Source organism: Urtica dioica, chromosome 12 (assembly GCF_054948205.1).
Source record: "Urtica dioica subsp. dioica isolate 48M chromosome 12, U.dioica_male_clone48M_v1_H2, whole genome shotgun sequence".
NCBI lineage: Eukaryota > Viridiplantae > Streptophyta > Magnoliopsida > Rosales > Urticaceae > Urtica > Urtica dioica.
The window spans coordinates 20,332,862-20,354,826 of NC_142767.1; the positions used below are offsets into that span (position 1 = coordinate 20,332,862).

At 34.9% G+C, this 21,965-nt stretch overlaps 5 protein-coding genes across 6 annotated transcripts in view; all 5 read right to left on the reverse strand.

The window, feature by feature from the left end:
• Positions 1–2,310, reverse strand: part of LOC149380116 (uncharacterized) — a 44,979-nt gene extending 42,669 nt beyond the window's left edge. Inside the window, exons 1-2 of the mRNA XM_089604107.1 lie at positions 2,139–2,310; positions 7–368 (exon numbers count right to left, since the gene is read on the reverse strand). Coding sequence (XP_089460233.1) covers positions 7–368; positions 2,139–2,284 — 508 coding nt within the window. The 5' untranslated portion in view covers positions 2,285–2,310. The remainder of the gene's footprint in view (positions 1–6; positions 369–2,138) is intronic.
• Positions 2,311–3,588: 1,278 nt separating this feature from the next.
• On the reverse strand, positions 3,589–4,822 carry LOC149380123 (uncharacterized). The gene is made up of 2 exons (XM_089603439.1): positions 4,264–4,822; positions 3,589–4,023 (listed from the first exon to the last, which is right to left on the reverse strand). Exons 1-2 carry the CDS (start codon positions 4,748–4,750, stop codon positions 4,004–4,006), a joined length of 507 nt encoding a protein of 168 aa, XP_089459565.1. The 5' UTR covers positions 4,751–4,822; the 3' UTR covers positions 3,589–4,003.
• A 1,480-nt stretch (positions 4,823–6,302) lies between these two features.
• On the reverse strand, positions 6,303–11,512 carry LOC149380124 (uncharacterized). Its single transcript, XM_089604544.1, has 3 exons — positions 11,361–11,512; positions 6,722–10,084; positions 6,303–6,606 (listed from the first exon to the last, which is right to left on the reverse strand). Exons 1-2 carry the CDS (start codon positions 11,420–11,422, stop codon positions 6,724–6,726), a joined length of 3,423 nt encoding a protein of 1,140 aa, XP_089460670.1. The 5' UTR covers positions 11,423–11,512; the 3' UTR covers positions 6,303–6,606; positions 6,722–6,723.
• Positions 11,513–14,445: 2,933 nt separating this feature from the next.
• LOC149380125 (uncharacterized) lies at positions 14,446–16,507 on the reverse strand. Of its 2 annotated transcripts, none has more exons than XM_089604536.1 (2): positions 15,130–16,507; positions 14,446–14,733 (listed from the first exon to the last, which is right to left on the reverse strand). In XM_089604536.1, the coding sequence occupies exon 1, from the start codon at positions 16,435–16,437 to the stop codon at positions 15,130–15,132; it is 1,308 nt and encodes a 435-aa protein (XP_089460662.1). In that variant the 5' UTR covers positions 16,438–16,507; the 3' UTR covers positions 14,446–14,733. The 2 variants fall into 2 exon arrangements, with proteins under 2 accessions (XP_089460662.1, XP_089460661.1); XM_089604535.1 differs by having other exon boundaries at positions 14,446–14,737.
• Positions 16,503–20,872, reverse strand: LOC149380126 (uncharacterized). The gene is made up of 2 exons (XM_089604534.1): positions 20,706–20,872; positions 16,503–18,600 (listed from the first exon to the last, which is right to left on the reverse strand). Exons 1-2 carry the CDS (start codon positions 20,861–20,863, stop codon positions 16,503–16,505), a joined length of 2,256 nt encoding a protein of 751 aa, XP_089460660.1. The 5' UTR covers positions 20,864–20,872.
• Between the last annotated feature and the right edge of the window lie 1,093 nt (positions 20,873–21,965).

The window sequence follows — 21,965 nt, forward strand, 5'->3', positions numbered from 1 at the left end:
GGTTACCTAATTGAGGAGGAATCCTTCCACTGAACTCTGCGTGGGAGAGATTAAGATCTTTGAGATTCTTGAATGAGCCAAAGAAGACGGGAATCCGAGCTCTGTTGAAGTCGTTTCCACTCAGGTCCAAGTACTCCAAATGCCTCAACTCCCCAAAACCAGGATCAACCTCGACCGCGGATAATAAATTCTCATTGCTTCCACTGAGATCGAGCATGAAAACATGATCGGAACTACAGGTCACGCCTGTCCACTCACAGCAATCTTCACCGCTCCAATCGACCAGTCGGTTCGTACGGTCAGAGAAACTCCGTTTTACCTTCATCAGAGCCTTTCGCTCATCTTCGATACATCTGGATACGCATTTTCTGCATAAAATTAGTTCTCATTCACAGACATAAAGCTTAAAGCTTAAACTTAAACTTAGTCTTTCAAGGCAGGATATGAAGAGTATATAGAAAAGGGAGAGAAAAAATAAGGCGAGCATAAGTTGTAATTTTAAACTAGACCTCACTTAAAAGGAGTCTCTTACAGACGACATTTTCCTAAAAAAAAAAAAACACACACACACACACACACTTACAGGCGACACCATATCTTAAAATTTGACCATGCCATATCAGCATATTTCTGAATGGAGCTATTATATTAGACGGCTACCATATTAGCATAAAACTTCCATATTCATTCTAAATCCCAATTATTAATGTTGTTGAAGTTTAGTGACCCGAACAGAATTGGTTTATGATTATGATAATAAACCAAACACATTGCCATTAGGGTTGTACAAAACTTAGTAGAAAATCGGTTTAGCAGGTAACCAAACCGTTAAAAAAGGGTCATTATTTTAGGACAGAAGAGGCTCTTAGATTCGATAAAATTCGCATCAACAAATAAATTTTTTGTTCGGTTAACTAAATTGGTACCAGTGTGGTTATTGGTCTTTTTTAATTTATTTTCATTTATAATTAAACTGAATCGAACTAAATTATATATTATAGATGACCAACACAATGTAAATGAGTGTGCTGACGTAGTTGGGGGCACTCTGAGTTCAATTACCATGTCTATGATCTTGGGGCATATATTTTTAAGTATTTATTTTTACCGTATTTTAAAGCTCTACAATGAATGTCGAAGTACATATTTGAAACATGTGGCTCTTCTACAACCACTATAATTTATCTGTACATAGCTATAATGTAGATAATTAAATAGCTTATTTATCTCGGGAAAACTAGATTTAGATTTTATAGAACCAAGTACTCGAATATTTACAATTTTTTGATACTTTTTGCTATTTTTAGAAGTGTGATTTTGGTAATAGCAAATTTAAAGCAATAGATTTGTAAAATAGTCAAAATTTACCTAAAATTAGTGAAGTAGCCAAAATATGCAATAATTAGGTTTCAAATTTTTTTTACCATGAAATTAATTTTTTTGAAATTATAAATTGCTTATAATAATTGTCAAAAATATTGATCTTTGTGTAAAAAAAAAAATATATTTCATTGTAATTTTGGCTATTTTGTTGAAAATTTAAAACTTTGTCTATTTTGCCAAAAAATTAGTTTCAAATGGTTATTTTGTATAATATTTCCTTTTGAAAATTCTTCCTTTTTTATTTTGCCTTAAAAATTTATAAAATTAGCCCTTCTGAAAATTTTCTTACAGCTCCCCTAGTCTAAACTTTTGGCTCCATCCCTATACTAGTAGTAATAGAGGGGTCAAACTAAACGGAATTTATCTAGTTTCACCCATAAATGCCCATATCTGTACTTATTGCTAGGTATATCCGTATATGTAATTTAATAACGTTTTAAATACAGATCATTGGATATATAAACAAGAATTAAATTCAGTACGAGGTATCTTTAAAAAGAAGTATTTAAATACAAACAGTCTCTTGAACAATGATGCATAACCTGAAACTGAATCAAGTAGAGTCTATGAAAACTAAAGTATGTAAAATTTTAATCGAGTGTTAAATGAATGTTATATTACAAACGAAAATATATATATGGATTTATCCTTAAACACCAAATGAAGACAGTATATAATATTACGCTTTGTCAATCCAAATTCAGATAAAATAGATTTAATGTTTTGCTGCCTATATATAAGAGAGTGAAACTAACCGATTTGAAGGATCTTTGAAACTCTGTTCGAGTTTCTGGCCTTCTGTCCAGGCTAAGGTTGAATTTGTGCAAGCGCATAATTGTATTCCTTTGATCAACAACACAGCAAAGAGTAAAATTCCAGGGCTCACAATTTTTTTCAGCATTGTCACAAGTCACAACTCACAGCTCTACTTCTGATGAAACAGACCAAAGTGGGTATTATATTAGTGACCAATAATGATGATTGACTAGTCAACGGACTAGTTGGGTCCCTGCTACTTTTTTTTTTTGTTTTTTTTCCTACTTTGAATCACTTTAGTCACTTTAGTTCAAATGTCTTTTGTAACAAAGTGACATTTGAATTATTAACATAGTATATTAATTTTATTATTATTCTAGTAATTTCTTTTATTGATTGTATTAAAGTTATATATATATACTCATATTCTGTACTTTCTCATTATCGAATTATTATTCAGAATTTCAATTTTCTCTTTGAAACTTTAATATTAATCTTCATGAATTATCTATTCTAGTTATAAATTAAAAGCTGAATTCTACTTATATTTTAATTTGATGTCATTCCCAAATATATACCACTCCAACCAAAGTAGAGTTTCACATTTTGCGTTTACCACACTTTTTTTATATGGTTTCGCAAATATCTCACTATTTATCTCAAATACCGAGCTTCCGTGCTTACTGCGAGCTTTTCATCACCTTCGATCGTTTTTCTTCGCCGATCAGCTATCATACTCAATAACTTTTTAGTCCTTTTTTCTTAGTTAGATTTGGTTTATTATGATTGTATTTGGTTGTTTTTAGTTTGATTTTGGTATATATTGAGTTGATTTTGAATTTAATCCGAATTATCGAATATTATTTTGATGATTTGGTTGATTCTGAGTTGATTTTTTTTTTTCTATGTCGACTTGATTTTGAATTCAATCCGAAATATTTGGTTTACTTGGTGGATTGGCCATTTATATGTGATTTTAGTTATTTTATCGTATGCATGGAAACTTTTTTTTATATAAATATTTTTTTTATAATAATATCTTGCGATTTACTAGTGTTTTGGAGTTTATTGGCGACAACGATTAGCTGTAAACTTTATTAGTCATATATTGCCGTATACCAAGTACCAACCATGATGGATATATACCAATAAAGTGAAGGTGTGTGATGTAATATACGAGGACTAGTTAATGAGCATTCACCTACATTTTAAAATAAAAAAATTGGCCAGATAAGCCTTAAAAACAGTGGCAATTGTGTTTTAGCCAACGTTTGGTTAATTTTTTGTAAATGGCCATTGCGCCTACGTGGCAAGAAATTAACTGTTTTTTTGTTACTGAATTGCCCTTATTAATTGCGCATTCATTTTAAAATTGAGGCAGTTTTAATTTGAAATTTGAAATGTATTAAATGGTTTTTATTTTCGGAATAAACTTTTTTTGGAAAGCAGTTATTGCATTTTAGTTATGTTGGACGTGTGTTTTGGTCTGTGTATATCGGCATTAATGGTAATGATTCCCTGAAATTCTGGACGTGTAAATGGAAATTTTTACGTTAATTGATTTGTCAGCTTATTTACAATACAAATAACCTGTAAATAAATTTTATATTTATTGTCCATTAACATCAATTTACATCTAAAGAAAAAAAAATTAAAAATGAAAATGACAGTTTGTTTGGAGTCCAAAAATGGCGGCCGCGATCATCTGAACCTCCTCGATCCCGAGCCGCTCGACGCCGAGGAACGCGAGGCAATCGTCGATCGATTCCCGCCGCACCGATCCGTACGCGTGGACGCACTCTTTCTCGTAATTCGACCGGTTCATCCTCTCCGTGATCTCTCGAAGCTTCTCCACCGCCGCCGGCTAACTGTTTGTTTCATGAGCTATGTACAATTGACACATGTTAATGGGGTAGTAAATAAGACTCTTTTCAATTAACTCAAATAGTTCACAGAATCAAGCACCAAAAGGCTAGCAGATAAGACACTCCAGGGACACAACACAAAAGTAAAAAATAATAAATCAAATGCTCTGTTCTAGCGCTTGTTTCATGAGCCATACAAACACAACGATCGCATCTGATTCACGAAATTGAGTATAAAAAAAAAGGGTTGTAAACATACCATCTCTGGTGAAAGTTTGTCCTCCGAGAGTGACGACCTCGAAGACCTCGCCTCCGTTGATCAACGGTCCCAAAGCCGACTCCGCCGAGGGAGTGAGCGAGATTGTCGTGGGGCCCGAGAGAGGCCACTTTGTAGCGAAGACCGCGATCCCGTCCCTCGTGAGCCTGATTCCGGGGTGGTAAGTCACGCCGTTGATCCCGATTCCGAACTCTCTGAACTCCGAGGCGTTGTCGTTGCTCTCGGCAAAGTACATCGCGATGTAGTAGTGGGCATCGCCGTCCTTCCCGTCCTTCCCGTGGACGCCGCGGCGATCGTCGCCGTTGTGGGCTGGGTTCGAGTGCCCTAAATGCCACCTCCTCTGCAGAATCGGAGAAGAGTTTCGGAGAAGGTGGTTCGGTGGTCGAGTGAGAGGGTTTGGGCATGAAGAACGAAGCCTGGTGATGTAAATTCTGCGAACTGTGTTGAGTTTGTGGAATCTTAATCCCATAGTTGGACCAAGAGAGTAGGATTTCAGCGGTTTGAAAGGTTAATTTGGAAAAATGGAATCAATTACAAAAATGGAATCAATTCAATTAATAGTAATTTATGACATTAATGGGCGGTTATATCTGAATATTAGTATTAAATATTTTATTTTCAGCATGTTAATGAGCGGGAACGGTTGGGAGGTTATTTTGGTATTTTTATCTATGTAAATAAATTGCTGTGGCTATTAACAGAAAATTAACTAAACGTTGGCCAAATCCAAAATCTCTATAGCCGTGTGGCTTATATAGCTATATAACCCTTTTAAAATAAATATAGTTAAAGTTGATGAGCCTTTAATGTTTATGTCTTTAATGTACCCCACAAGACTGCCTTTAATGTATATGAGTTGAAAGTCTAGTTGTTGTTGTTGACTCAATAACTAATGACAAAACGTTTCTTTCCAGTAAAAAAAGGTAAAAACGCTTCTTAAAAAAAATAATTACAAGGCTGGCTTCATTTTCTGTGGTTTTTGTCTTCTGAAATCGAAGCGCCTTCCCATATTCTTCTTCAAATGTTGATATTGAAAAAAGGCGAAAATTTTTCTTGCTCGTTTTATCTGTTTATAAAAGGTTACCGTGATTAGTTTCGGTAAATAATGAATAGTGCAAAGACAGAAAACATGATGGCTTATTTGTAGCCGATTGCAAATGCTGATTATTTTAGTAAATAAAGAATATTATGCAAGCAGATAAATTTAATAAAAATTATGTATATCATATTAACAGACATGAACTGACGACTTACCTAATTGATCAACCAACGAAAATATAAAATTTTACATTTTGCAAAAGCAGAAAATAGAAAATAAAAAAAGAGAAAAAAAGAAGAAAACATGAATAATGAGGAAATACATTTGAAATTATTTCAAATTTTGAATAATTACTTAACAAAAAATTAGTTGATAAGCGCGTTTTATTCGTGATAAACACTTATTTCTCGGTTTATCTCACTCGTTCTCGAGTGATTTTTAGTGGGTTTGATGTATTTTTTGCAGTGACTTTTGTAGAAATGAAGACTGACGGACATTAATTGGGACTAGTTTGATTTTCTTACTTTGAGAAGCTTCAACTTGATGAGGCTCAACTTGATTAAATCAACTCAAGTTCACAACACTTTATTCATGCCCAAAGCTTACTTAACCCAACTAGACACGACACCGTTGACTTGACGATGACTTCGGTCTTCCTTCATATTTTAGTTAGCTTTAATTTTTATGACTGCCTATTTGTCCTTTTAAGTTTCGATAAATAAAAAAGGTACCTTTTAAGCTTACATTTGGAGAAAAGTCATCCCCTTTAATTAATTCTTTCATTTTCTAATTATCTCTTTTTCTTTTTCTGAATTTCTTTATCACCTTTCATAATCTATTATGACCCAAGACTAAAATTGCAGTAGTCGATAATTGGTATAGAAGAAAAATCACCTTGAAATAGCACAGCACATTTGAATACATATTAAATACGATGCAACATTGAAAAGTCACAAGTCACAACAAGTTTAATAAGCTTGATCAAGACTTTGAAAACTGCTTTTATCTAACTTGTTGGCGGGAACAACCAATCTTATTTAATTTCTGTGCTGACTTACAAGAGAGGGGAAATAAAAACTTTTACAAATCTGATATCAGAGTATCAGTATTTTTTTTACCACACTATTTAAAGTATTTTCTTGAATTCAACACACTAATTGAAATGAATATACACATTTCTTACTTGTATCTATATAATGAGTTTCCCTTTGCTTAACGCATATTTTTCACATTGAAGTTAAGTGAGTGGAAAAACTCTGGAGATTGAGACATTTTAGATACCGAACCTGACATTAACCGAACAAAAAACAAAACAAAAAAAAACCATATCAATCTTTTACAACATTGTGAGATGAATTTAAAAAAAATCTGAACTAAATTGAAACAAAGGATCTAACGTACCTTCATGTCCTCCGAAGTCTCTGCTTCAGCCTAGCTACTTTGATCGCGACCATCGCAAGAATCCATTCCATTTTGTCCTCGGCGAATCGGAAGTAAGCGATTCTCCGATTCTTCTTGAAGACCAGAATTCCGATAACTCCCCATAAACCCAACGCATATCCAGTAGTCACCACAAACCAAAACAATATCTTTTCCCTTTTGTCTTCTCCATTGACTCCCTTTTCATGACCTGAGCTGATTGGAGGTTGGACTGAGTCGCCACATTTCTTCGGCAGTGGATCTCCACAGAGTCTAGAGTTGCCGGCATATATTGAAGGATCTATGAGAGTTTGAAGCTGATTGCCTTGTGGAATCTTCCCCGACAAGTCGTTGTGCGACAAGTTGAGGTGGCTTATGAACTGTAAACCCGTCAAGTTCTGCGGAATTGGACCAAACAATCGGTTGTTTGAAAGGTCAAGAGTCTCCAATGACTTCAGGTCTCCAATCTGGCTTGGAATTTTACCCGATAATTCATTGTTAGACAAGTTCAGACCGCGTAATCCAGATAGCGAACAAAGCTCAGCTGGAATAACTCCGGTTAGTTTGTTACTTGAAAGATCCATGATGTCAAGAAGTTGGAGCTGCAATTTCGTGAACTCGCGATCCGATCCTTTTGTCACCACCGGAAGCCTCTCTCTGCTCCAGCTTGGATCGTCGTATCTCGGAGGAGCTGGTGCATAGACGTCTTTAGGAACTGGATCGAGTGACAGAGCAGCACTCATTCCACTGAGATTGGCGAAGCAGCTAGGGATTTCTCCGATTAGATTATTCTGAGCAAGATCCAAGAACTGTAAGTGCTGCAGATCACATATTTGTTGAGGAATTCTTCCGTCCAATAGATTTTTCCGAAGCCTGAGAATCCGCAACGACGAAGAGCTATTTCCGATCCATGTTGGTATAACACCTGAGAAATTGTTATCACCGAGATCGAGGATTTCCAAGCTCGGACAATCTCTCAAGGCTTGTGGAAGCTCCCCGTGGAAGTTATTTTTGTTGACGTGAAACCTTTTCAGAGTCGAGAGTTGTTGAGATGTGCTTGGAATACTGCCCGATAGCTTGTTCGATGATAGATTGATCACAATTAGAGATTGCATTTCTTTCCAACAGCCCGGAATTTCACCAGATAGCTCATTCTCAGATAGATCTAAGGTTTCCAAATATCCCAACTTGCACAATGAGTCCGGGAGTGTATTACTTATCATGTTGTTACCTAGAAGGAGTGTACTTATCGTCGGCAAGTTATTAGCAATTTCTTCTAAAGGATTTCCACTTATTTGGTTGTTGGAGAGATCCAAATAGAAAAGAGATGTGGGTAGAGGCCAAGTTGGAAAATCTCCAGAGATACTTGAATTCGAAAAATCAAGAAACCCGATTCCTTTTTGTGTCTGAATCCAAGGAGGAAACCGGGACCCAAAAACACAAGACGACATGTTTACAAACCATAGATTGAAAGGAGGAATCCAATCAGATTCGAAATTGCAGGTCAGATGGTTTGAATTAATGGAGATGCTTTTTAAACTTGAAAGGTTGGCTAAGTGTCGTTCTGAGAAAGCTCCATTCAAAGAATTATAAGAAATGTCCAACCTTCGTAGGTTTACAAGCTGCCCTATCTTCTCGGGAACATGACCACTCAACTGGTTATTTGCAAGATCTAAATATGTCAATGAAAAGAGCCCCTCAATTGATTGTGGAATAATCCCATTCAGTTGATTTCGTGAAAGATCGAGATATTCCAAGGCTAGTAGACTCTTGACTGACTGTGGAATTGGACCAGACAATTGGTTTTGTGAAAGATCGAGATGCCATAAGATGAGCATACTCCCAAATGACTCTGGAATAGTTCCATTCAAAAAATTATGTGAAAGATCCAAATTCCTCAAGGCTAATAGACTCTTCAGTGACTCTGGAATCGAATCACTCAACTGATTATATGAAAGATCTAGAAACTCAAGGGCTTGTAGATTCCCCAATGACCGTGGGATTGAATCAACCAGTTGATTTTGTGAAAGATCTAGAAACTCAAGGGCTTGTAGATTACCCAATGACTCTGGAATTGAATCAGTCAGCTGATTTTGTGAAAGATCTAGATACTCCAAAGCTAGAAGAATCTCCAATGAACGTGGAATTGAACCATTCAATTGATTACTAGAAAGACATAGCCCCCGTAATTTTGACAATTTACCTAGAGACAAGGGAAAGGAACCAGATAAGGAATTACTACGAAGATTAAGATACTTCAAATTCTTCAGTTTCCCAAACCAATCTGGAATTTTCCCAACAATTTGATTAAATCCCAAAGACAGAAACTCTAGATCATAACCGTTGGAGCATCTCGATAAACTCGTATTGCTTACTAAGACCTCGGCACCGAAGTGGTTATTTGAAAAATCCAACGACTTTGAGGAACAAGCTTTGTTTAAAACTGAAAACAACCCCCCTTCAACGCTATCAAACTCGTTCCTAGAAATGTCAAGATTCAATAGTCTTTTAGAGTTGACCAACAAGAGAGGAGCAATGGAATTAAACTTGTTATCTGAAATATCAAGTGATCCAAGGGAAGTCATGTTGTTGAGAGCATTGGGAATCGGCCCGAAAAACATGTTGGAGGCAAGATCTAGGGATTGGATTCTAGAAAGGAATGTGGAATTCAGAGAAGTAGAAGCAAAGTGAATGTTTTGGATTTCACAACCTCTTAAGGTCAAATGTATAAGAGAGGGAAGTTCACTGAGCTCGTGCATCAGATTCAATGCCTCGCTGAAATTTGAACCGCTCATGTCAAGGTGTTTCAGAGACGATAGACTTGAAAGCCACACAAGATTTTTCGCATACAACGGACGCGGTGATTCTCTGAAAGCATAAAACCTGGGACTACTAAGATCAAGAACCGCAAGGCTGGTAAGGTTACCTAATTGTTGGGGAATCTTTCCTCCGAACCCTGCTTGAGAGAGATTGAGATATTTGAGATTCTTGAAGGAGCTGAAGAAGTTTGGAATTCGAATTCCATTGAAGTCATTTCCACTCAGATCCAAGTACTCCAAATGTTTCAATTCCGTTAAGCCAGAATCAACCTCAACGGCCAATAATCGCTCTGTGAAATTGAACACATTTTCGGAGTGCATAAAGAAGGGGCTGAAGAATGAATAAGATGGAACACTGAGATCGAGCTTGACTACATGACCAGTAATTGCATCGCAACTCACGCCTCTCCATTCGCAACAATCTTCACCGCTCCAACTGACCAACTTGTTTGAAGGGTCTTCAAAACTTCGTTTCAGCGTCAATAGTGCTTGTCTCTCTCCTTCGATACAAGCAGAGATTGATGTTCTGCATAAACGTTAGTGTTAGCTAAAGCTATGGATTGTAATGCAATAACCAACACTAATTCACAAACCTAAAATGGCACATCGATGATTACCAAAGCATTGTGTGTGTCCCAAGAAATAAATTATACTTGTAACCCTATATACATTTTTGAATATTTACAAGTTTTTGCACACGTTAAAATTTCCCCTCATAATTTTTAGCTCTACTTTTATCAAATTTATTTGGGGATTTAATAGTAGCAATGTTAATACAAGAAACAGATCTATATAAATTGGCCTATCTCCTACTTTCATTTTAATTGCCTTCTTCTTCTTTATTTCCTTAAAGTATTAGTCCAATCTTCATTTAATTAAAAACATAGTCGAGCTTTTACATTCCCCACTATACTCTCATTCCTTATGCTTCCGATTCTCATAGTTCATCTGAAAATTTTCTAGATTCGTTTTAGCAAATTCAAATCACCAAAATAGTAAATTTAATTTACCATTCGGATAAAGCTTTCTTATTATCCCTATCCCTTCGTGATTCTCTCAAGGATTGAGATTTACGTTTTAATACATTTCCTGCATTATTTTTTTAATAAGTAACTAGTAAACTAACCATATTTACACTTTTAGATTGCTATTTAGCCAACATTTTGTAAGTATTCGGTAAATAGCCAAGATTTATTACGATTAAATTATTTACAATTATTTCATACTAAATTTTACAACTATTTACAACTGTTTACAAATGATTACACAAAAAATGGTTATTTACCAAATATTTACTAAACGTTGACTAAATAGCAAAGTATACATGTAAATATGACTATATATCTACTAGACCATTTTTTCATGATTATGTGAATTACATAATCGTTGTTGTAATTTTTTTTATCATTTTTTATTATTTTTATTTTATTTTTGGACTTTATAATCAAAATCTCCAAACTTATTATCTCACTCGGGTATCTCGCTTCGGTTCCATACCTTGCATGCAGATAATTAATGAACATCTATGACTATCTACCGTATTAAGATCGAGGTCATAGGATAATCCATACTGTGTAGCCAAGTAATTTTTAAAAGGATAGAATAAAAACGACAATACCTTAGATTCTTGGAGTAATCTTGTTTATACAAAAAATTCTCTTTTTTTAGTAAATTAAAATTACTGTTAAAGTAAATTAAGTCAACCAAAATTCACACTAAAAACAATTTTATAAGCATTTATATATGTATAATATTAATTTATGTTGTTGATGCCATGCTTATATAGAAGAGAAGAGACTAACCGGTTTGACATATCTTTGAAACTGTGTTTCCACTTGAACGGAGTTTGTGTCTCGCCATCCATCCAGGCCAAGGTTGAGTTTGTGCACACACATAATTGTTGTATTCCTTTGAAATACAACACAAAAAAGAGTAAAATTCCAGGCCTTGCAACTTTTTTCACCATATTGTCACAACTATACTTGTGATCAAGCTCTCACACCACAGTGGTATATATGGATATTAGAGACCAATAATGAAGATTGCCTAGTCAACACGGGGACTAGTTGGGTCTTCCTCCTACTTTGGATCACAAGAGTCTCTTTCCAAATTCGGATGATTATCCATTGCGACCGATTATATTCACTCCCACATTTTATTTTTCTGTCTTCTGTAACAAACATTTCAATAATTATCAGTACGTACGGCTTGGCTTTGATCTAATTCCAAATAAAATCACACTATGAAAAGCGTTGAGTTTTATTTTTGTGTAAAAAAAAATAATAAAAAAAACCTTAATATATAACGGTGGAGCGTAATTAGGGAAAAAGGATAAATTCGAATTGAAATCTAGTGAATAGAACAATCGGCGAATCAAAATTAGAGCATATAGAAAAACACAAATTTCTCCAAAATCCAATATAAACAAAAATTTAGTCTGAAGTCTGAACCCTTAAAAGCTTCAATAAAGACCCTATCTTTAGAATTTAACGACATTACCACCACCATAAAATTCACAACAAATAAATAGATTCAATTTTTTATGTTTGATAATGATTACAATACTCTAGTAATAACCTACCCGTTTGGCCGGGATGTGCCGAAAATGTTTGATAATGTTCGCTTAGCCCAGAGCGAATTTTATATATCTTTCTTCTCTTCGTCTCGGTGATCAATCGGATTTGATTCTGATTCTAAGATTGTTGGAACCAATGGACAAGGACATCCAGCTCGAAAGATTAGCAAAGTTCAGTTCCGTAATAGTTCCTTCTAACGAATCAGAAGAAAGAATCAAATACTCTAACTTTGACAATTGCCAGAGGCTATTGGGAATCGCTTTGCTCAGCGTGTTTTCCGAAAGACTTAGCCGCTCTAGATCGGAGATGTTTCCCAACGATGACGGGATGGAACCATTGAGTAGATCACCAGAATGCTCGAGATTTGTCAGTCTAGCCAATCTCCCGAGAGACTCGGGAATTTGTTTCTAGAGAGGTCTAAGTACTCCAATCTCGACAGATTTCCGAGCGACTCTGGGATCGGTCCCCAAAACCCAGAGTCGTGGAGTTCGAGATTGTGTAGGTGCTCAAAGGAACCCAAGAACTCAGGAAATTTGGCTTCCTCTAGATCCGCAAGAGAGGGACTGACCTCGCTGGCGGATAATTTGTTCAAGAAGTCGCAGAGATGGAGATTGGTGACGTGGCCGTTTTCGTCGTAACATCCAACGCCTTTCCAGCGGCAACACTCTGTGTCGTTCCATGAAGCCAAATGGTTTCCGGGGTCTTTGAAGCTCCGTTTCAGCTTCAGCAGAGCTTGTCTCTCTTCTTCGTTACATTTTTGCTCCGTTACATTTTTTAGTGTAAAATTGTATGTAAAAATGAAGTATTTGTAAGTGGAAAACATGAAAATAGTGAAAGTGTACCTTTCTCAATGTATGGACAGATTGAGTATGTCTTTATTTTGCAAATTTTTATAGACTGATATACTAGCAGTAAAAATAAAAATAGTCGTGTTAACTTCTCATTTCTCCTCCGGTTTTAGCTTTGTCTGACGGTCTGGTAACAGAGTTGCCCATGTTTTAGCTAAATGTAATTTGGGTTCCCCTGCAACTGCAACTTCGTTCATGTATTGTTGACTATACTTTGGTCGTTTTGGTCCCTGCCCACAGTGGTTTTTCTATATATATATATATAAAAATAAAAAATAAAAAAAAAAAAAAAAAACTGTTATAGCCGTTAAGAAGTTTCCTGCACAAGTAATATATTTTACAAAAATAAAATGTGAAACTCGGTTCATATACGCATCAATCTGTTGTTACGAAAATAAAATGTGAAATATTGACTAGTTAAATCAAATATTTGCAACAGAGAGCCATAAGCAGCAAGTGTTATGAAAACCGCTCGATAGAAACCAGATTTCAGAGATTTCCTGATTCACGAGAAACTATGATCTAGTCTTGCTTTTAAGAGAATTGAAAGAAACGAGAGAGGTTGACACACTGATTTTACTATGGTATCAAGGAGTGAATATCACTCAAAATCCCAATACATTTTGGTCAAACAACATCTATTTATAATTTGTCACGAAAATACAAGTAACTTGACACCTAAGGTAACGGGGAGGATCCAACGGTTGACTGTGCGTGAAGCTTTAATCTGATCAGCGATTCTTCACTTTTAGCTTGCCATAGGTACATGAAGATCCGCTAATTACATGCAACATCAATGAACTCATATACCAAATGCCTTATTTTTCACAATTTCAACAAAACGTAAATAAACAACTCTCCAGCTCCTTTTCATCTCCTCTCTTCTCGCATGTAATTCTGATTCTAAGATGGTTGGAACCGATGGAGAAGGATGTCAATCTTGAAAAAGGCTACCAAAGTTCAGCTCCGTAATATTCCCTTCTAATGAATTAGAAGAAAGATCCAAACGACGAGCTTTGCCATCTGCCAGAGGGTATCGGGAATTTCTCCGATCATCAGCTTGTTCTTCGAAAGAAAACCACGTCAGACCTTAGATCATCCCCAATGATGATAGGATCGAACTGTTAAGTAGGTTCCCTGAAATATCGGGATTTGTCAATATGCTGAGAAGAGCGGTGGTGTTTTGCTCGGAGTCCATGGCTTGTGGGGCTCGAGGAGCGAAGAAGGATTTCATGGCACGGTCTATGGTGACAAGCCCTTCGGAGACAAAGCCGTGTTCGATGCCTCCACAAAATGGCCCTTCCTCTCTCTTTTCGATTCTTCCGGGGAAAAGTGGAATTGTGGAAGGGAATAATAAAACAGAACAATACCGTAAAGTACATTATTAGACACAATGCAACGTAAAAAATAAAATAAAAACAACAAATTAATTGATTTTTATTTATTTTAAAAACGTGGATGGTACCACGGAGATTTTATTAATAGGTCTCGCTTATGGCGGAGGAATACCGTCATTACAATTATAATAACATGAAAATACGAATAAAATAAGAGAACAAGGAATAATGAAGATATCATGTTGTATCCTTTTTATAAATAAAAAATTGTTGACTGTTCTCTAATTTGTTTTTTTTTTTTTACAACAAGCTAAATGAAGTTCCTCAAGCCTTGAAAAGCTGCTTCAATAAAGTTGCTACAACCCAACTCTTTGGCATGAATGATCCAAACCTTTCTTTGTCTGACGTGCCATGCTGACTTGAAGACAAAAAAAAAAAAAAAAAATAAGTAACTGAAATCGCACTTTTGTAATATCAGATTATCAATCAATCTAAATCAAATAAACTGATTTTTCTTTTGTTCCGCATAATATTTTCACATTGAATTTCAAGCGAGTGGAAGTTGCAACTGAGATATCGAACTTAAAATTTAACTTAAAACAATAAAAAAAAATATTGTTCAAAAATTCGCGTCATGTAAGATAATACGATTTAGATAATAAAGAGGGAATAAAAAAGAGAGAGATGATCAGAAATACATAGTACACAGTAGCTTGGTACATGACTTTTCAAAAACTTAGAAAAAATTATTCAAAAATTAAATAATGAAACTAGAAAAAAAAATCAATCAGCGCAGGAAAAAACTCTTACTTATTTGATCAAGTCCCTCTGCATTATCCGCTTCAGCCTTGCTACTTTGATGGCAATCATTGCAAGAATCCATTCCTTTTTTTCCTCAGCGAATCGGAAGTAAGCGATTCTCCAGTTCTTCTTGAAAACCAAAGTCCCGATTACTACCCATAAACCTAACGCATATCCAGTTGTAACAACGAACCAAAACAATATCTTTTCCTTCTTCGCGTCGTCTCTGTTATCTCCCTTTTCATGCCCAGAGCTGATTGGAGGTTGGACCGAGTCGCCACAATTTTTTGGCAGTGGATCTCCACAGAGTTTAGCATTGCCGCCATATATTGATGGATCTGTAAGAGTTTGAAGCTGATTGCCTCGTGGAATCTTCCCCGAAAAATCGTTGTTTGACAAGTTGAGATGACTAATGAACTGTAAAGCCGACAAGTTTTGTGGAATCGGACCAAACAATCGGTTGTTTGAAAGGTCAAGAGTCTCCAATAACTTCAGGTCTCCGATCTGGTTTGGTATTTTGCCTGACAATTGATTGTTGGACAAGTTCATACTGCGTAATCCAGAGAGAGAACATAGCTTAGCGGGAATAACTCCGGTTAACTTGTTACTTGAAAGATCCATGCTTTTCAGAAGTTGAAGCTGCAATTTTGTGAACTCGAGATCTGATCCTTTCGTCACCACTGTAAGCCTCTCTCTGCCCCACTCTGGATCAACGTCGCTAGGTTTTTCAAGTTGCATAACAGTTATTTCTGGATCTTGGTTTTGTGACTCATCTGATTGGCCAGGAACCGGTCCCATTGTCGGGCTTATTGAGATTGAATTTTCTGAGGTACTCATTCCACTGAGATTGGCGAAGCATCGAGGGATATGTCCGATTAGATTGTTCTCAGCAAGATCCAAGAGCTGTAAGTTCTGAATATTACATATCTGTTCAGGAATCTTTCCATCGAACATATTCTTCCGAAGCCTAAGGATCCGTAACGATGAAAAGCTGTTTCCAACCCAGGTTGGTATAGGCCCCGAAAAACGGTTCTCACCAAGATCCAAAAGTTCCAAGTTTGGACAATCTCTCGAGGCTTGTGGAAGTTCCCCGTGGAAGTTGTTTTTGTTGACATGAAACCTTTTCAGACTTGAGAGCTGTCCGAATGAGTTTGGAATACTCCCCGAAAGCTTGTTTGATGAAAGATTGATAACAAACGAAGATTGCATCTGTTTCCAACAACGGGGTATTTCCCCAGATAACCCGTTCTCAGACAGATCTAGGAATTGCAAATATCCCATCTCGCAAATTGAGTCTGGGATTGAACCACTTATCATGTTGTTGCCTAGCAGGAGTATTCTCAGTCTTGGCACGTTATCAGCAATATTTCCTAATGGATTTCCTATGATTTGGTTGTTGGAGAATCCAAATAGTTAAGCTTCACATGTTGAGACCAAGTTGTTAAAGCTCCAGATATATTAGAACTCGACAAATCAAGCTCATAAAGATGCTGTTGTGTCTGAATCCACGTAGGAAACTGAGACCCAACCACACAAGATGACATGTTAGCAAACCACAGATCTCTGAAAGGAGGAATCCAATCAGATTTGAAATTGCATTTCAGATGGTTGGCACCAATGGAGATGCTATCTAAACTTGAAAGGTTGGCTAAGTGACGTTCCGAGAAAACTCCTTCCAAAGAATTAGAAGAAATATCCAACCTTTTTAGGTTTACAAGCTGCCCTATACTCTCTGGAACATGTCCACTCAACTGATTATTTCCCAGATTTATATCTGTCAATGAAAAAAGCCCCAACAATGATTTTGGAAGACTCCCGCTCAATCGGTTATATGAAAAATCCAGGTACTCCAATGCAACCAGAGTCCTTAGTGATTGTGGAATTGAGCCACTCAAACTATTATTAAAAAGAAATAGGTACTCCAATGCTAGCAAACTCCCCAATGAATGTGGGATTGAACCACTCAATTGATTATCTGAAAGATCCAAAGACTTTAAGGCTACTAGACTCCCCAATGAATGTGGAATTGAACCATTCAATTTATTATTCCCAAGACGTAATACCCTTAACTTCGACAATCTACCTATAGATAATGGAATCCAACCAGACAAAGAGCTATTGTCAGCATAAAGATACTTCAAATTTGTAAGCTGCCCAAACCAATCCGGAATGCTCCCGCCAATTCGGTTGTCTGATAAAGACATGACCTCTAAATCATAACCGTTGGCACATCTTGAGAAACTCATGTTTCTATTCATCACATCATTACTACCCAAGTTGTTATAAGACAAATCCAACGACTTTGCAGAACAAGCTTTATTTAATAATGAAAATAATCCCCCTTCAACTCTATTAAATTCATTCATAGAAAGATACAGCTCTAGAAGTGTCTTAGAACTAACCAGCGAGAGAGGAATAGTAGAATTAAACTTATTCTCTGCAAGATCAAGGGATCTAAGGGACGTCATGTTATGGAATGAGTTGGGAATCGGTCCGAAGAACATATTGGATGAAAGATCTAGGGATTGAATGCTCGAAAGGAATGTGGAATTGATAGAACTAGTAGTAGAAAAGTGAATGTTATGGATTCCACAGTCTTTTAAGGTCAGATGCAAAAGAGAAGGAAGTTCACTGAGCACATGGACTATACCAAACGCCTCACTAAATTTTGCACGGCTCATGTCGAGGCGTTGTAGAGAAGAAAGATTTGAAAGGCACTTATAACCGTTAATTCCACTGCTTCGTTGATGACTAAGATCAAGTGCTCTAAGAGAAGTCATGCCTTGAAAAGCCTTAGGAATTTCACCAGCAATTTTATTGCCCTTAAGATCCAAGAATCTCACGCTTGAAAGGAATGTGGAATTCAGAGCCGCTTCAGCAAAGTGGATGTTTTGGATTCCACAGCCTGTTAAAGTCAAGCGTAGAAGAGAAGGAATTTCGCTGAGCGTGCTCATCAGATTCAATGCCTCGCTTAAATTCGCACTGCTCAAGTCAAGGTGTTCCAAAGATGAAAGACTCGAGACCCACCGGAGATTGTTTGCCTGTAACTTAGGTCCACCGGAATAATAGAAATCGCTAAGATCAAGGACTTTCAACCTGGTAAGGTTACCTAATTGATGAGGAATCGTTCCTCCGAACCCTGCTTGAGAGAGATTGAGATATTTGAGATTCTTGAAGGAGCCAAAGAAGTCGGGGATTCGAATTCTGTTGAAGTAGTTTCCACTGAGGTCCAAGTACTCCAAATGTCTCAACTCCGCTAAACCAGAATCAACCTCGACCGCAGAGAATTTCTCCTCGTAATTTGGCATGTTGAGATCGAGCTTGATTACATGACCAGTATTGGCGTTGCAAGTCACGCCGATCCACTCACAGCAATCTTTGCCGCTCCAAGTGGCCAGTCGGTTTGAAGGGTAAGATAAACTTTGTTTCAGCTTCATTAGAGCTTGTCGCTCTCCTTCGATACATTCAGATATTGATTTTCTGCATAAATAACCAGCGTTAGCCAAGTGTCTGACATTTTTCTGCCAAAAAAGTATGATCTCATTCCAAATCTAACAACTACTTTAAAGTTTATACTTGTTTTTCAACGGAGGATATCTCTTCTTGGTAAAAATAAGAGGGACAGAAAATAATCAAAGCAAATACATGCTGTAATTTTGGTATAGACAACCACTAAAAAAGAGTCGTTTACACGTTCAGTACAGATGACAAAAATTGACGATGCTCTAAATTGCAATCATAACTCTAATTAGATAAACTTCTGAATGGAGTTATTATATTACAAATTAGACATTGCTACCATATTAGCATAAAACGTCTAACGGCTACCATATTATCAATGTTGTTGAAGTTTAGTGATCTGAAAAGCTAGCCTCGAAAAGCTTGCGGTGTAGCAAATTTGTTGGCATTTTGGCTATTCCGCTAATAAAATAAAAATAAATAAAAACTGCAAAACCTTGTTATATTCTTTAATAAATTAAAATCTTGGCTATTTTCTTATTGAAAATTTAGAACGACTATATTATGCATCTTCAATTATATCATAATTTTTTTTATTTCTCAAGCAATTTTTTGGCTTCGTTCCTGATCACAATGATAATCAATCTGTCAACATTTAAGAGAAAATATACGATCAGTACCGATGATGTACTAGTGATGATAGACAAATAAACAAATTATAACGAAGTTCCAAATACAATTACTTTGATGATGTATATGCATAAAAATTACAAATAAAGGACAAATTATATGCTCCTTAATATAAGAGATTGAGACTAACCGGTCCGAAGGATCTTTGAACCTGTATTTACACGTGATAAGTTTTGTCTGGTTGAAACTTTAGTTACTATTTGATTGTTTTTTGGGTTAATTTCAGTTAATTTTACACGCGATAAGTTTTGACCGGCTGAAATATTGGCTAGTAGTTGATTTCTATGATTTATGTTACATAAAAGTATTTTCGATATTTTCTAACCGTTTATTTATGTAAATGATTAAATTACAAAATTTACCGAACGTTGGCTACATCCTTAAAATCATATTTGAAATTGACTACGTTATTAGATTACCCTATTTAAATTAACTGCGATAAATTGCAATTATAAATTTTGTTAAATAAATAAATTTACAAATGGAGCTTTTATTTTGATAATTAATTGACCACGATAATAGCAAAAAAAAAATTATTTTAAACTATTAATGTTTGTTTAAGAGTGTATATCATACTCTTAAAATATTTTATGTCACTCAATTAGAATTTCTGGTATAAAAATTAATTCTAATATGACAGAAAATTAACTCAATAAATAAATAATATATATATATATATATGTATATCTCAATTACAAACAAACTATTTAATAAATTACATGACATAAATATAAAATGTGTTGGTATTTTATTTTATTATTTGTACACATAATGTTTAAATTACATGATTATTCAAATTCACGTTTATGAAAACAATCATATAAAAATGGAAAGCAAACCACCAACAACAATTTAGGTTGAATGGCACTTATAGTCTTATACTATCTCATTGTAGAGGTCTTCATCTTCTATAAAGATATATAGGTTCAAATCACAAAAATATAAATATATTCCAATTTTTGGAATATGGACTTTGAAAATTTTCTTTTGTGATTTGTGCTTATATGCCCAACATATTTGATTATATCTTATACATGATGTAAAAAAAAAAATGAACACACGCATAAAAAAAAGTCCGTTGTTTTAAAAATTAATGGACAATTAACCAACAAAGATCAACGATGATATTCAATACCAATATTTTACCAGAGAAATATATAATTCTAATGAAGTTCCAAATAAAACTACAGTCATTTAAGAGGATATACGGTATAACCGAGGTGACATTTTTCTATAATCATGTATGTACATATAAAGGAACAATAAAGTTTGAGATTATTTCAATAATAGGATGAACATACAATAATTATAGAACTTAACAGCAAGTCACTAAAAGAAAAGCAATTTACTATTTTTCTACGCCTTCAGATTATTTCAAATCAAGGATTTTTTTTTTTTTTTTTTTTGGCTACTTAATAAAAGAGATTGAGACTAACTGATATGAAGGATCTTTGAAACTCTGTTTGAGCTTCAACGGAGTTTGTTTCTGGCTCTCTGTCCAGCCCATGGTTGAATTTGTGCACACACATAATTGTATTCTTTTGAACCACAACACAGCAAAGAGAAATATCACAGGGCTCACAGCTTTTTTCATTTTTGGCACAGCTGTCCTGTATTTCTCATCAAACTCGGTCCACAGTTATCACTTATATATATTTTAGTGACCAATAATGAAGATACTGACTAGTCATCACGTTGACTAGTTTGGTCTTTTCCTAAAAATTTAGATAATTCAAAGTTGATGAGCCTCGAGTAACCCCACAACATTAATGTATATGATGTATATGAATGAATTGAGAATTTGGTAGCTCAATAATTAATGAAAAAACGTATCTAAAATAAAATATAATTAGCGAAATAGCCAACTTAAATGTTTGAAATTGCTAAATAGCCAACGTTTCATAAATCTTAGGTAGAAAATAATTATTTTTTTATATTTTTTTTAAAATAATGACTCTAATTAACACAATTAAGTCAATTAAATAATTAATTTTTAAATTAAAACACATAACACAATTCGAATTTAAATAAATAATTGCCAAAAATATTCAAATAAAAACATATAATAAATTTTTTAATATATATTAATAACTGTAAATATTTTATAAATATATGTTAATACGTATAAACGTGAACTACGATTTTAAAGAACACAAAATCATAAAAAAAATAATTGTTACATATATTTTGGGCATTGATATGCTATCAAAAATCCATGAAATAATATAAAATAACTGCTTGCTATGTTTTTGAAAATATATGAGAGTTTAAAATTCAAATTTAAAAAAAAAAAATCTTACATAAACTGTCGAATTAATAATCAAAATTTAAATAAAATTTCATAAATAAAAAAGATAGACAAACTTGGAAAATATTAAAAAAAAAAAATTACAGGGTTATGTCATTTTTATGGTTATTTATCTAAAATTTACGAAATTTTGATTATTTAATAATGTTAAATATTTAAATTAGTTATTTTTCTAATGGACGGTGAGAATAATAATGACAAGACTTTGTTCGCTTGCCATTGACTTTGGTGTCGTCGATAGTGAAATCGGAGCCTCCTCATTGTTGTTGCTGTTGACAAAGTAAGCGTTGATGGATTTTGTTGTTTTTTTTTGTTTGGCTGTTTCTCGAAGAAAAGTTTTTTTTTTTCTTTCTTTTTTCATTTCTGATTGGCTGAGTACTGCCTAGCT